A 13,491-nucleotide genomic window follows, 5' to 3' on the forward strand; every position below is an offset into this window, starting at 1 on the left:
ATCAAATTCTCCATACACAAACAACCACATAGTAATCTTAGATTCATCGTGCTAAAAACAAACCCCTAATATTGATAACCCGGCCCGATTAACGAGTAAAGCCCCATCCTGAAGTCGTCCTCGTTTTCCTCGAGGTAAAACGTGAATTCCTCGATTTCTGCGGCCATTTGCTTGCTGCACGGGCACGGGTGGAGTTTGTAGACTCTGGCGAAGCGCTTCTTCCACTCGTTGTCCGGGTCGTAGCAGTGCAGTCTGCCCGCCCGCCGGTACTCCTCCACCACCTCCTCCTCCTCCATGTCGATGTAGCGCGTGGCTTCCGCGTTCGCCGCCTTGCCGAACGCTACCAGCGCCCGCAGCCGGGCCAGCTTCTGCGCGTTTGTCTCCGGCGGCATCGCCTTGCGCTGCTGCTCTTTTCCGTCACCCGCACAAGCGACGGCGGTCCTTTTAGCTGCGTTCGAGCGAGCTCCTTTCCCCATGATTGCCTCTGAAGGATTTTAGGAAGCGTTCTCTACATCTCTGGAGAGAGACCGCGTACGTATATGTTGATCGAGGCCAAAGCCTGATCGAGCCGTGTACGTGCTGGATTACATCAGCGATTCGGTTTATAACTTAACAAGCGCTCGCTCGCCAAGGAGTAAATCCGCCGTGTACGATTCTGGAAGACTCTGGTTGGTAGGCAGTGGCGAGCTGCAGCGAGCTTTAAGCCCTTTTGCTTCTTCTTTTTTTCATATATATACTCCGAATCTATTTATGTCTTATATTCAGTTTAGAAATTAAAGCGGAAGTATTCACATGTTCAATAGCTGTTCACGCACATATAAAACTGTTTATATAATTTTAGAAGTTGCTCATTTTTTATTAATATTTAGAAAGCGTTCAATATTTGCATTAAGTTTTTTTTTAGAAAAATATTTGCATTAAGTATGTGTGAGTTCACCCGCAAAAAAATAGTACTCCTATGTGTGAGTATAATGGGCCAAGATGAGAGCGGGGACCAAGGGCCGAAGCCTGCTACAAGCCGGGACCCTGCCTTAGCGAGAGCCCGTATCCGACTACCAACCGCGCCGCGCCGCGGCGACACATCCAGAAATCACCGCAAGAATCCGCGCCAGCACCAGCACTAGCAGCAGAGCCAAAGCAACCAGAGTGTTCGCCGTTGTTCCTCTCTCTCCCCGATCGTACCAGCTGCGTACGAGCATCCAAGAAGAATCGAAGGTGATGCCTACGCCGCCGCTCCGGACCGTGCACCTGCGCCGGTCTCCCTCGCCGCCCGACGCCGCGCCAGAGTCGGCGGCCATCGCGGTCGACGGAGGCGGCGGGGTGGACCTCGCCCTGGCGGGCCGCGCGCTGGGGCTTGACCCCGCCAGCGTCCGCCTCAACAGCTACTTCATCAGCCGCGGCCCCGACCACGTCTCCACGGCGGTCACCTGGGGCGCGCTCCTCGCCTTCTTCGCCGCGCGCGGGCTGCCCACCGGCGCCGACCCCGCCGCGCCCGTCGCCGTCCGCGGCAGGCCCGCGCCTTCGCCACCACGCCCAGGTGCGCCTCTCTTCTTATAGTACTACTACTATTCAATGATTCTTGCGGTGCTGCCGTGTTCTTGAGGAACCCCGGCTTCATGATTCATGGCACTACTTGAGATAAAGAGCAGGATGGAAGATACATGTTCGCTTTGTGACATTTAATCTGTCCATTGCGGCTGTGGAAGTACATCGTGCGACCTGTTGATCTCTGATTCTCTATATATGTTGTTCAGGTTCCAAAGCTTGATTGAGTTTTGAGCCAGTTTCATCAAATATTAGCAGTAGTACACGATAATGAGGGTCCAGAGATATAGTAGCACCTTATTTGAGCAAGTTGGAAGCATATCAGATCAGGGGTATTAGAAACTCTACTCTTCCTGATATTCTAGCAAGGGCATTTGAGATACTATTGAACTGCCCTAATGCAGTCTGCTATTTTCCAACTCAACTCTACTCCTACTGATTTCGGTACTATGCGTCTGATATTTGGCATCTGTGGGCTATACGGAGTTTCCGACACTTGTGGCAAAGCTGCGTTACATAGTATGTGCATAGTGCTAGACAAATGTTGTTATGCTGCACTCGATAAAAAAGCTTAATGCAAAGAGATATTCTGACATAATTTTAATCTGAATCTGCGCATGATATTTCTGTTAGATCCTAGAGTTCTTCAGTCCTCGAAGCGTAAGTCTGGGTTGGAGACAGAAAATTGTTCCAAGAAGAGCAAGCTCCAACACAACAGCTCGGCTCTTTCAAAATCTAGTGAGGAGCTACTTAGTGATGAGATCACCCTTGGTTTGAAGAGAAGACTCAGGTTGGACGATATGACTCCATGTAAGAGGATCAAACAAGTAGACTACAACTCAGGTGAGTTATAACAGCCGAAGTTCAGTCTCTTAACTTGATCATTCATATTCGTAAATTGAATACATCATATCCTGAAATCTGAACTCTTCCTTATTTGGTTGTTCTTGCATTGGATGATCAACCAATTGAGCAGAAACACAGCAGCCAGTCAAATTCTCCTGCAGCTTCATCAACGGGCATGGAAAGCGGGCACGAGATGAGGAGATGGTCACCTCACTCCCATGCAAGAGAGTCCGGTGATATGCCGAATCTATCCTGCAGACTGAGACTTTTGTGTCACAAGTCTTGGTTACTCGAAACAACTCGCAGAGCTAAGATTATGTGAACTGACATGGATAAGGCTTAAAGCTATGTGTAGATGTGTAGATTGGTCTGGAGCCATAGTTTCAGGTTTGTATCAAGTGCCAGTTGCAACCGTTGTAAGATTTAGTATTTCTTGTTTACATTGGTGTGTTTGTATGATGCCAGAAAATCTGCTAATGGTGGTCCAAGATGATATAATCGGTGCAAAATGATGTAATCTGCTAATGGTGGTCAAATCAGTAACCAGTGCATTTGCCTCCTTCCCAAAATATGTCATGTTGGTCTTGTTGAGCAATTTCATAGAAAAAGCTATCAACAGCTACAATACCAGTATCAATACATACATCATGAAAAATCTTTACATAGTGTATTTATTTAGCATAGTAGATATTGATATCTTTCTATAAACTTGGTCGACTTTTTAAAATGAGTTGAGATAAAATTAATATTCCTAATATTTTTGGAAGGAGTTTTTATAATCAAAACAGAAATGTACTTCTCAAGTACTACATCAACTGCTGCATCTTTATGAGATCAACTCAAAGATTCAGCAGTACTCCCTCCGTAACATAATACAAGACGTTTTTTTACACTATGACTGTGTCAAAAAAGGTCTTATATTATGTTACGGAGTATTTCACTACAGTTATTAATAGCCGATAATTCTTATTAAATTATAATATTTGGGGTTAACAATTGTGTACATGAGTGGGAGAAAAAAAAAGACAAACTATATGCAAATGAGAGAAAATAAATGCCTAGTATGTTCAGCAGAACACATAATTGTGCATACTTTTGAGCTTTGCATCTAAAATAGTTGAGGATCATACATACAAGCATACAGCTAAAACAATGGCAGCATAAACAGTTTAGCCGTAAGCGGTCAACAGTAGAGGAACTACATCTCTTGATATTGACAGTGATGAGCAAAAAGATTGCACAACTGAGGCAAGAAAAACGCCATTCCAGGAGAAAGATTAGAAGAGCATAACTACAATAAAGGTGGTAGTCAACTGGTCTGCACTCTTAACAAGTGAGGCAAGAAAAGCATCATTCCAGGAGAAAGATTAAACAAACATAACTACGACACAGGTGGCAGTTAACCGGTCTGCACTCTTAACACTATACTGTGACCTTGCACCTTGAAAACAAAAATATATACGGCAAACTGAAGCATTGATACCTGACATCTGAGTGCAAGGTCACAAGTTCACTACAACGAAGAAGCTTGCACCGCCTGACTGCAAGCATTGATACCTTCAAGGCTTCAACTATTCTTCCTGTATGGTTCAACAATGCCATCAACCCCATCCAAAGTCTCCTTCTCCAAAGATAAAATTCTGAGGCAAACATCAAATTCAACATATCTTACTCCTCCAGAAGTCCAAAAGGTTTATTTCTTCGTCACCAACAAAGAAGGATTTTATCTCTTCAGAAAAATGGTCCCTCCAGTCAGAGAGAGAAGCAAATGGAAGTAAGCCAGTCAAGACCGGGATAACAAGCCCCAGCGCAGCATAAAATATGCACCGGCGAACCCAGTACGGCAACCCCACACCATTCTTGCTGTGAGTTATTGATATGGGACCATGAAGAACATGGTACATAACAGATGGATAACAGTTTCCGAGTAAATGGATGGAACAAAGGACTTCCCACCATACAAGCCAGATATTTCCATCACCGCCTAGAGTGTTGGCACAAAACCTTCCAGCAAAGCCGCAAATTACTCCCAACAAAATGAAATTGAAAGTTATAGGCATATTTGATCCAGTCAGTGCAGAACGCTGGGATGCTAACCAAGCAATTGCCACAATCATTACTATGCCAAAGCACATACGTGTTGCTGCTATCACATGACATCTGACGAACTGCAAGCCAGAATTGAAGTTTGACACTGAATTTGGCACCCACCAAGATTTAGATCCCTGTATGAGGTGGGAAAAGAGAAAGTGAGAAGCTTCTGATTAACAATGAAACTTATCAAGAGTAATTTTGAGCGATAAGGTACATGAACGTACCCTTGAAGCAGCTGAACAAGCTGCTGTAACATCAGTTATCCGTTGGTACGAGTGAACATAAGTTCCATAAGCAAAACACACTGACATAATTACCACTGCACTAACAAGGAAATCTATAAGAGTCCTCAGGATTTCTGCGTGCCTTGAGTCCTGCATCTGAGTCTTGAATTTCTCCCCTTGGAAGGAAGCTTTCTGAAAACCCAACGACAACTTAATCTTCTCTAACATGTGCGAGGAGGAGCTAAGAGCTAATTCAGACTGTTTCAGCTGCAGCTTTCTCATGCTAAGACTAATCTCACATTCCTTGAGCTCGTTTGAGCGAGCCTGCTCCTTCACAGATCTCTCAAAAGCACTGAGAATGCACCGATCAGCCTCACGAGAGGATCTGCTATGAGGACGATCAGCCAGCTGTCGATTGTCTCTGGCATAAAGAACAACTTGACTTTCTACAGAGTTCATGAGGTCCTGCTCGATTTCTTTTGTATGATTTTGCAGATCAGCAGCGCTCGAGTTTTCTACAGCCCCAGAGCCTCCATGCGTAGAAGAGTATTCAGGAGTAGGACTTCTCTCATAGACAGGTATCTCATTAATACGATGAAGCGTCCTCAATGTGCTGCTAAATGAATTCTCAAAATTTCTCATGAAACTGTCAAACCTGTCACCATATGTCTATACAACTGATAAGTAAAAGATATACAAGGAATGTCAGCAGAAAAGTGAGCTCCAAGAAAAAGAGAACCATGCTTACATTTGCCAAAGATTCCCTCACTGCTGAGGTACAGATCTGCATTTTGAATCCAGCTCGATTTGAGTCATTGAGACACCCTTTTTTTTAATGGTTTACAGAACTTATCGCTAAATTAGAAATCATGTACCTTGGAAAGGATGACAGGATGCAATCTTTCTCCTGAATCATTGGTTGAATTTATAACCTGTGATCAAGGAAGGTACCTCCTTATTACTCTGACCAATAAGGTAGATCATTTAACAAAATGATCATGAAACGCAAATGTGTAGTGGTACGCAGGTGAGTACAATGTATCGTTTACTAAAGAGAACAAGTGTGCAGTTGTGGGATGAAAACACGATGAATGACATGCATAAGTTGAATGATTGATAAGCGAGGTGGAGGACAGAAAGGCTAGCAAATTCAACAGTTCAATTTTAGAGCATTTAGCGTTCACCACAGATATGGAAATTAATAACAACTCGAATCTTGGAACCAATAGCAGATGTTGCACTAAATTGACAAGCTGTCCTCAACCGGACAAGCAGCCACGGTTCGCCAACATTATACCCCATGCTATTTCATCTTTAATTCTACAAGTAAACAGTCCATTTTTCCTTTATTTTTTTGCTGCAGTTTGCAGAAGGAAGTTCTCCTTCCAATAGGCACATTAAACTTTTGTTCCATGAAACTATCCTTAACGGTGCAAACATTTCTTCAGGTTTCTATGTTGACTAGGAGGTTTTACAGCATATGCACTGGTGCAGTACAATTACAAATGTGCAAACCTCAAAACCAAAAGATGATGATACTAGGAACTTATCAGGTGTGTGTAAAGGCACCATATAAGTAGTTTTAAAGAAATGCTACAAATGCTGGACTCGCGCAACCATGTAGTATACCAAGCAAAAATCGAAACTTTAATGTGTACCACGGCCCGGCAGAGCACGTACCCGCGCGAGAACGGCCGCGAATGACATCCCCAGTGGCAGCGCGAGGTCGTCCTGCGCGGCGCCGCCGCCATTATCTTCGCGTTCGCCGTCGCCGCCCCGAGAAGCCAGTGCGGCGGGCGCCGGACCGCGCCGCCGCCGCAGCGGGCGGAGCCGCACCCCCTTGCGCGGCCGGGAGGCCCGCGAGCCGGAAGAGGATGCCGACGAGGACGCGGGGGCGGGCTCGCCGGCGAGGCCGGGCCCGTCGTCCATCCCGGAGGGGAGAGGGGGTCCCGGGAAGCCGGTAGTAGTCAAATGGGGTTCCGCGATCTGGATGGAGATGGATGGGGAACGGCCGACAAGAACGAAAACGAAGCGGCGTGGGAGTAAACAAAACAAAACGGATATATATGCGTGGCGGTTGGGCTGAATTAGCCGTTGGATTTTCTCCATCTCCACTACTATTAAACAATCCAACAAGAACTTTTTTAAGTGCACCCCACAATTACCCCCAGCACATCGGACGACTCATTCACCACCGCACGATTAGCCCCACAAATCTGAATCTAACAGCCATCGTTGATCTAATACCTCTATGGTGTGCACGTAGCAATTTCCATTGGCTGATCGTGCTTCACCTGCAGAGAATATTCCACCTACGCGTCCGACATTCCTACAATCACGCAAATGTAATCGCTAACTTCCCAGTGATTGCATCTCTTCTAGCCCTTGCCTCCCCGCACCTATCGCCACCGCCCCTCGCTAAAATAAAACCCACACGCCGGACGGGCGACGGCGCATGACCCTCCTCCCTCGAGCAGCGGCAGCGGAGCGGGGCGCAGGGGCTCAGCCTATGTCGACGGGCGGCGTGGTCCCTCTCCTCCATCAAGTAGCAGCAGCGGCAGCGGCACAGGACGCAGCGGGCTCGGCCTTCGTCGGCGGCGGCGGGGTCCCTCTCCTTCCTCGACCATCGGCGGCAGCACCGACTGCAACAGGCGTCCAGGGACACGGCGCTGCTGGCAAGGCACGGCAGCGAAGCTGAGGGAGCCGGCCCTTGTGGCACGGGGGCGCGACGGCGCCATGGCGGCTGTGGGTGGAGGGCGCGTGCGTGAAGGCGGCGCGTTCCTTTGGCTTCCAGCATGCCGCGACATGGACTTCCCTGCTGTCGTCGTGCTCCCTGATGCCAGCTCCTCCTTCCTCCCGCCGCGGGACATGCACAACACCAATCCAATCCATGCCCTCTGCCCGCTGGCCAGAGAAAGGTTAGTAGTTTCATTCTTTTCTTTCTTGAAGCCGAGAGAAGATTAATAAATTGTCTCGCCCACTATACCATACGGTGGAATAAGCTGGGATTCTTGCGTTAGCGCATAAGCATTTTTTTTGTTGATTCATGCCTCAGATCTAGCATAAATAGGATAATCCAAAAAAAACCTTCCCACCAAGTGTTTGTTTTTATGCTCACAAAGTTTTTCATTCTCTCTTTTGATGGTCTGAACATTCCAATCGGGGAGAAATCTGTTAATGCCCTGAGTTCATTGATTCTATGCAGCTATAATGTTGAATGAATCAACCAAAAAGTTATGGCCCAGAGCCCTAGACAAACAAAAAGTTATGCAGGGAAATAACCTAAATCAACAGCAGCCATGGGTTGTTCAGATGGGGTGTGCGGCCTCAATCCCTTGCAAACACGCAGCTGGTAGATGGCCAAGAGCGGGGCAGGTAAGGAAATGCATGTTTACGCTTTAGAATGCATGCTTTCCAGGATAGAAATGGACTCTACAGCAATACCAGTGATACATGCTGAAAATTTTCTGAGAATATAGAAACCCAAGAAGCAACAAACTACACTGCAAAATTTAAGAATAGGTGCAAGACAAGGAATAATTGATCCAGTGTGAAAAATAAATAGTCAATTATACTATTCTCACGTAGATATGTAAATTCTATCCAATTTTTTTGTTCACAAGCAAAGAAGTATATTATTAGTGTTAGGAAAATGTAATGGGTGCATGGGAAACAATAATTTCTACTTCAAACATGTTAGTTACAGCACAAACAATTGTTGCATTACGAAAAACAAAATGTATGGTATATGAAGCAAATAAATATTCATAACAGCACGGTTGTATATTGGAAAGAGCAACTTGCAAGACTAAACAGATTCCTTACAATTACAAGGAGAGTAATGGGGCCAGTCTAAGCTATTAGGAACGCATATAGAAGAGGCATAATCTGCAATTTCACTTTGACAACAAGAACTTTCTTAAGTGCACCCCACAATTACCCCCAGCACATCGGACGACTCATTCACCACCGCACAATTAGCCCCACAAATCTGAATCTAACAGCCATCGTTGATCTAATACCTCTATGGTGTGCACGTAGCAATTTCCATTAGCTGATCGTGCTTCACCTGCAGAGAATATTCCACCTGCGCGTCCGACGTTCCTACAATCACGCAAATGTAATCGCTAACTTCCCCGTGATTGCATCTCTTCTAGCCCTTGCCTCCCCGCACCTATCGCCACCGCCCCTCGCTAAAATAAAACCCACACGCCGGACGGGCGACGGCGCATGACCCTCCTCCCTCGAGCAGCGGCAGCGGAGCGGGGCGCAGGGGCTCAGCCTATGTCGACGGGCGGCGTGGTCCCTCTCCTCCATCGAGTAGCAGCAGCAGCGGCGGCACAGGACGCAGCGGGCTTGGCCTTCGTCGTCGGCGGCGGGGTCCCTCTCCTTCCTCGACAATCGGCGGCAGCACCGACTGCAACAGGCGTCCAGGGACACGACGCTGCTGGCAAGGCACGGCAGCGAAGCTGAGGGAGCCGTCCCTTGTGGCACGGGGGCGCGACGGCGCCATGGCGGCTGTGGGGTGGAGGGCGCGTGCGTGAAGGCGGCGCGTTCCTTTGGCTTCCGGCATGCCGCGACATGGACTTCCCTGCTGTCGTCGTGCTCCCTGATGCCAGCTCCTCCTTCCTCCCGCCGCGGGACATGCACAACACCAATCCAATCCATGCCCTCTGCCCGCTGGCCAGAGAAAGGTTAGTAGTTTCATTCTTTTCTTCCTTGAAGCCGAGAGAAGATTAATAAATTGTCTCGCCCACTATACCATACGGTGGAATAAGCTGGGATTCTTGCGTTAGCGCATAAGCATTTTTTTTGTTGATTCATGCCTCAGATCTAGCATAAATAGGATAATCCAAAAAAACCTTCCCACCAAGTGTTTGTTTTTATGCTCACAAAGTTTTTCATTCTCTCTTTTGATGGTCTGAACATTCCAATCGGGGAGAAATCCGTTAATGCCCTGAGTTCATTGATTCTATGCAGCTATAATGTTGAATGAATCAACCAAAAAGTTGTGGCCCAGAGCCCTAGACAAACAAAAAGTTATGCAGGGAAATCACCTAAATCAACAGCAGCCATGGGTTGTTCAGATGGGGTGTGCAGCCTCAATCCCTTGCAAACACGCAGCTGGTAGATGGCCAAGAGCGGGGCAGGTAAGGAAATGCATGTTTACGCTTTAGAATGCATGCTTTCCAGGATAGAAATGGACTCTACAGCAATACCAGTGATACATGCTGAAAATTTTCTGAGAATATAGAAACCCAGGAAGCAACAAACTACACTGCAAAATTTAAGAATAGGTGCAAGACAAGGAATAATTGATCCAGTGTGAAAAATAAATAGTCAATTATACTATTCTCACGTAGATATGTAAATTCTATCCAATTTTTTTGTTCACAAGCAAAGAAGTATATTATTAGTGTTAGGAAAATGTAATGGGTGCATGGGAAACAATAATTTCTACTTCAAACATGTTAGTTACAGCACAAACAATTGTTGCATTACGAAAAACAAAATGTATGGTATATGAAGCAAATAAATATTCATAACAGCACGGTTGTATATTGGAAAGAGCAACTTGCAAGACTAAACAGATTCCTTACAATTACAAGGAGAGTAATGGGGCCAGTCTAAGCTATTAGGAACGCATATAGAAGAGGCATAATCTGCAATTTCACTTTGACAACAAGGATATAACTAAATGTTGTGCTTCAGAAAAACAGTCAGAAAAGGACAAGAATTTATATCATTGTCAATAGGTATATGGAAGTTGGATGTGCACGGATTTGGTGAACATGAGCTCGATCTGCACGAATCCGATGATGGTGACCTCGATCTGCATGAATCCGGCTTTGACAAGTTGGATCTATGGAAGGGACGATCATGGCAACGACGCCATCGCTACAGATCGACACGCATGAACGCATGATGCGGGACAGGGTATCCATCTGTTGTATCTAGATATCAGAACACTTCCTTGACTGAATGTAAAAGTGTTAGGACAAAAAATGCATCATTCTTCAGTCTTTTAGTTCTGAGATTTTAGTTATATATCAGTCTTCAGACCCTCTTGTTTTTTTTCTCTTGGTCAATCAATGTTTTTAGTCATATTTCCTCAAAAAAAATCTGTCCTTACTGTATTCTTTCTTCAGTCTATTTGTTTTTTTTCAATGATATGATCTTATTCCATAAATTGTAGGCATTGGTGAGAAATATGGATGATGCACGCGAACGAATTGGCACTGCCATCTCCACTGCACTGAAGGAGATCAAGCCCATTTCCATCAGCATCACCTAGAACCTTCCCTCGACCTGCATCCTTTCCTTTCTTTTTTATCTTCCCAAGGTAAGTTGGCATGCTCCCTGTTCCTGCTTAAGGACGGTGAGATGGATATGGGTTTGGTATTACTGTTGTTGATGAACTGCTCATTTGCCAGACTGTCAAACCAGATGAGCCTGAAAAGAACTAAGAGAAATGACTATTCATTTACCAATCTTGTCATTCTCTGTATTGTCAATTTGCCAATTCGACTGATGCTTGAATGTATTAGTAGATAAAATGACATGTTTGTTGATCAGCTATGCTATGTGTTTCCATTGGCTACTTGCCGCTTTCTAAGGGGCAGATTTTAGCTTGACCGCGAAAACATAGCAGTGCTCTTGCTCCAATGAAAATTCAGAGTAGGGTGTTCCAAACTAGATTGATACACGTAGGAATTTCTGACTGTTTTTTATGCTGAGAGCTACATACATGCTCGCAGCGCTTCGCCTATCCTAGAACTTTCATTTCATTTTTTGTGTTGCTACAATTTGTCCATTAATCGGTATTCTAGCTCCATTAATCGGTATTCTAGCTGAAAGTTTCAAAGTTGTCAATTGTTTTCGAAACTCGGTTCACAGAGTGGCTGGTCCTTTTTTGGGACATATTTGTTGTGTATTTTCCCAATTTCGTCTTGTATTTTGCCATACACAGTACAATTAGCTAATTGTTATTATGCCAAGGTAAATTGTGCAACGTATTGCCGCTCTGCCATGGGTCACATGGCCGTCCTTCATACACCGCTTTACTAGGACTAACGCCGAAGTACAGATGATGGTATGTATGTTTTCACTATTTCCTCAGTTTTTGTTTCTCCACAGTTTTCTAACTGGGGTCCTCACACATTTTTTTTGTGTGTACATTACGTGCCACCTAGAAAATTCCAAAAGAAGTTGCCTCTTGTTTGGACACCCCGAAAGGCAAGACTAAGATTGGGCAAAGAAAGCTTCAGGATGACCGTTTATGACACCTCACTCGACGGTCTATTCTTCAAGCAAGGATGGAAGAAGTTCCTCAGGAGACATGACATGAGATTGGCACTGCTATACTAATTACATTTAAGACCATTGCCAACAATGAGTTGGAGATTATAGTCATCCTTTTATGTCCTTTGAGAAGATCATGTTGGATGAGTTCTGGGCTTTCATGAGTTATTTAGTCATTTCTCAGCATTTTTTTAAAACCATGGAGGAGAACTGCATGTGAAATTCATAGATACGAGAAGAAAAGAATAAAGGCACGTACAAAGTTCAATTCTTTTTCTGTTTATTTGGTTTCCTCTTTGTCTACATACTGGTTTTTGAACTGTGGTTCGTGAATGCGATGTATATAGACATGTTTTAGTGTGTTTGTTCACTTATTGCAATCGGTATGTAGTCTATATTAATACATTCAAAAACATATTATATTAGTGAATGAAGGAAATATTTTTATAATTGTCATATAAGATTATAATATTACGTGCGTTGCACGTGCATTCTTACTAGTCGTTCAGAAAATGGGATTTGCCCTATCTTTTCCAAACCTTTGATCATTAGCTTTGCTATACATGATCTTTTGCCCCAATTTTACTTGCTATTTGACCATTTGTCTTTTGCCCCTCTTCTACAAATTTATATCATCTCGAGAATTCAAGGAAAGAGCAAGTTACCCGTCCTATGAAGTTTTCCCAAATTGACTTCACTTATACCAGGCGTCGGCGATGAGAAAAATGGAGGGTTGTTCCCCAAACTAGTGCATGGCACTCGACGAGAGGAAGCAAGAGGAGTGTGTAGACGGGGTGGGAGGTTTTGACGAGCAGTGCTCCAGGCATGAGCTCAAGGAGTGGCTCTGACCTACCTCAATGGGGAAGGGGTGGCAGGTCAAGGACAGAAGATTGCCTGCAGAGATCCTCAACGTGTTGTTCGCTTACCATCGCAAGTTGCATCGATAAATCATGTAGACCGACCTTCTGTACGTGCCGACCACCTCCCTTTGCGAGCAGACACCCTGCACATCTCTCAATACAAGCCCTACTGGCTGACGCTTCATCGACCTATTGCGTTAGGCCCTCCTTTTCCCTCATTCTCCTGTCTTCATGCCGCTAGCGAGAAACAATGTGTCGACGGCTTCTGTTGCTCTCTGCCACAATGTTGCTCCTTATTGTTGTCCTTAACCTAATGCTTCTCATTGCGTTGTCGATTCTATCTTCCACCATGCCGGCTAGCGAGAAACAATGTCGATGGCTTTTATTGCTCTCTGCCTCGATGTTGCTCCTTATTGTTGCACTCACCCTGCCGCTTCTCATTGCATTGTTGCTTCTATCTTTCACCATGCTGCTAGCAGGAAACAAATGTCTCTACGGCTTATGTTGCCCTCTGCCACGATGTTGCTCCTCATTGTTACCCTTACCTTGCCGCTTCACCTGCATTGTTGCTTCTGTGTTTCACCATTGCGCAAAATGGTTGTGCACATGCCCCAGTTCAA

General features: G+C 45.3%; 2 protein-coding genes and 1 long non-coding RNA gene across 5 annotated transcripts; 2 read left to right on the plus strand and 1 right to left on the minus strand.

Moving 5' to 3' along the window:
• Nucleotides 1-1,070: 1,070 nt before the first annotated feature.
• Nucleotides 1,071-2,850, plus strand: LOC119278134. The gene is made up of 3 exons (XM_037559490.1): nt 1,071-1,537; nt 2,179-2,388; nt 2,522-2,850. The coding sequence occupies exons 1-3, from the start codon at nt 1,219-1,221 to the stop codon at nt 2,626-2,628; spliced, it is 636 nt and encodes a 211-aa protein (XP_037415387.1). The 5' UTR covers nt 1,071-1,218; the 3' UTR covers nt 2,629-2,850.
• On the minus strand, nt 2,519-6,653 carry LOC119278133 (protein CPR-5-like). Of its 3 annotated transcripts, none has more exons than XR_005137606.1 (6): nt 6,390-6,653; nt 5,585-5,641; nt 5,458-5,493; nt 4,710-5,378; nt 3,875-4,616; nt 2,519-2,650 (listed from the first exon to the last, which is right to left on the minus strand). XR_005137606.1 is itself a non-coding variant. In XM_037559489.1 (5 exons), exons 1-5 carry the CDS (start codon nt 6,636-6,638, stop codon nt 4,050-4,052), a joined length of 1,578 nt encoding a protein of 525 aa, XP_037415386.1. In that variant the 5' UTR covers nt 6,639-6,653; the 3' UTR covers nt 3,537-4,049. The 3 variants fall into 3 exon arrangements, 1 of the variants encoding a protein (XP_037415386.1); XR_005137607.1 differs by lacking the exon at nt 2,519-2,650 and adding an exon at nt 3,537-3,682; XM_037559489.1 differs by lacking the exon at nt 2,519-2,650 and having other exon boundaries at nt 3,537-4,616.
• A 2,469-nt stretch (nt 6,654-9,122) lies between these two features.
• Nucleotides 9,123-11,956, plus strand: LOC119281973. Its single transcript, XR_005138593.1, has 3 exons — nt 9,123-9,403; nt 10,906-11,052; nt 11,709-11,956. It is a non-coding gene; the product is annotated as an uncharacterized LOC119281973 (long non-coding RNA).
• The last annotated feature ends 1,535 nt before the right edge of the window (nt 11,957-13,491 follow it).

This window comes from Triticum dicoccoides, chromosome 3B (genome assembly GCF_002162155.2).
Source record: "Triticum dicoccoides isolate Atlit2015 ecotype Zavitan chromosome 3B, WEW_v2.0, whole genome shotgun sequence".
Lineage (NCBI taxonomy): Eukaryota > Viridiplantae > Streptophyta > Magnoliopsida > Poales > Poaceae > Triticum > Triticum dicoccoides.

Bases quoted from the DNA above. Each gene is read 5' to 3' on its own strand.
- LOC119278134 (XM_037559490.1), top strand. From the start codon at position 1,219: ATGCCTACGCCGCCGCTCCGGACCGTGCACCTGCGCCGGTCTCCCTCG. The intron at 1,538-2,178 runs GTGCGCCTCTCT...TATTTCTGTTAG, and splicing joins GCCTTCGCCACCACGCCCAG to ATCCTAGAGTTCTTCAGTCC. The intron at 2,389-2,521 runs GTGAGTTATAAC...CCAATTGAGCAG, and splicing joins ACAAGTAGACTACAACTCAG to AAACACAGCAGCCAGTCAAA.
- LOC119278133 (XM_037559489.1), bottom strand. From the start codon at position 6,638: ATGGACGACGGGCCCGGCCTCGCCGGCGAGCCCGCCCCCGCGTCCTCG. The intron at 5,379-5,457 runs GTAAGCATGGTT...TCAGTTGTATAG, and splicing joins TGAGGGAATCTTTGGCAAAT to ACATATGGTGACAGGTTTGA. The intron at 4,617-4,709 runs GTACGTTCATGT...CACCTCATACAG, and splicing joins CTTGTTCAGCTGCTTCAAGG to GGATCTAAATCTTGGTGGGT.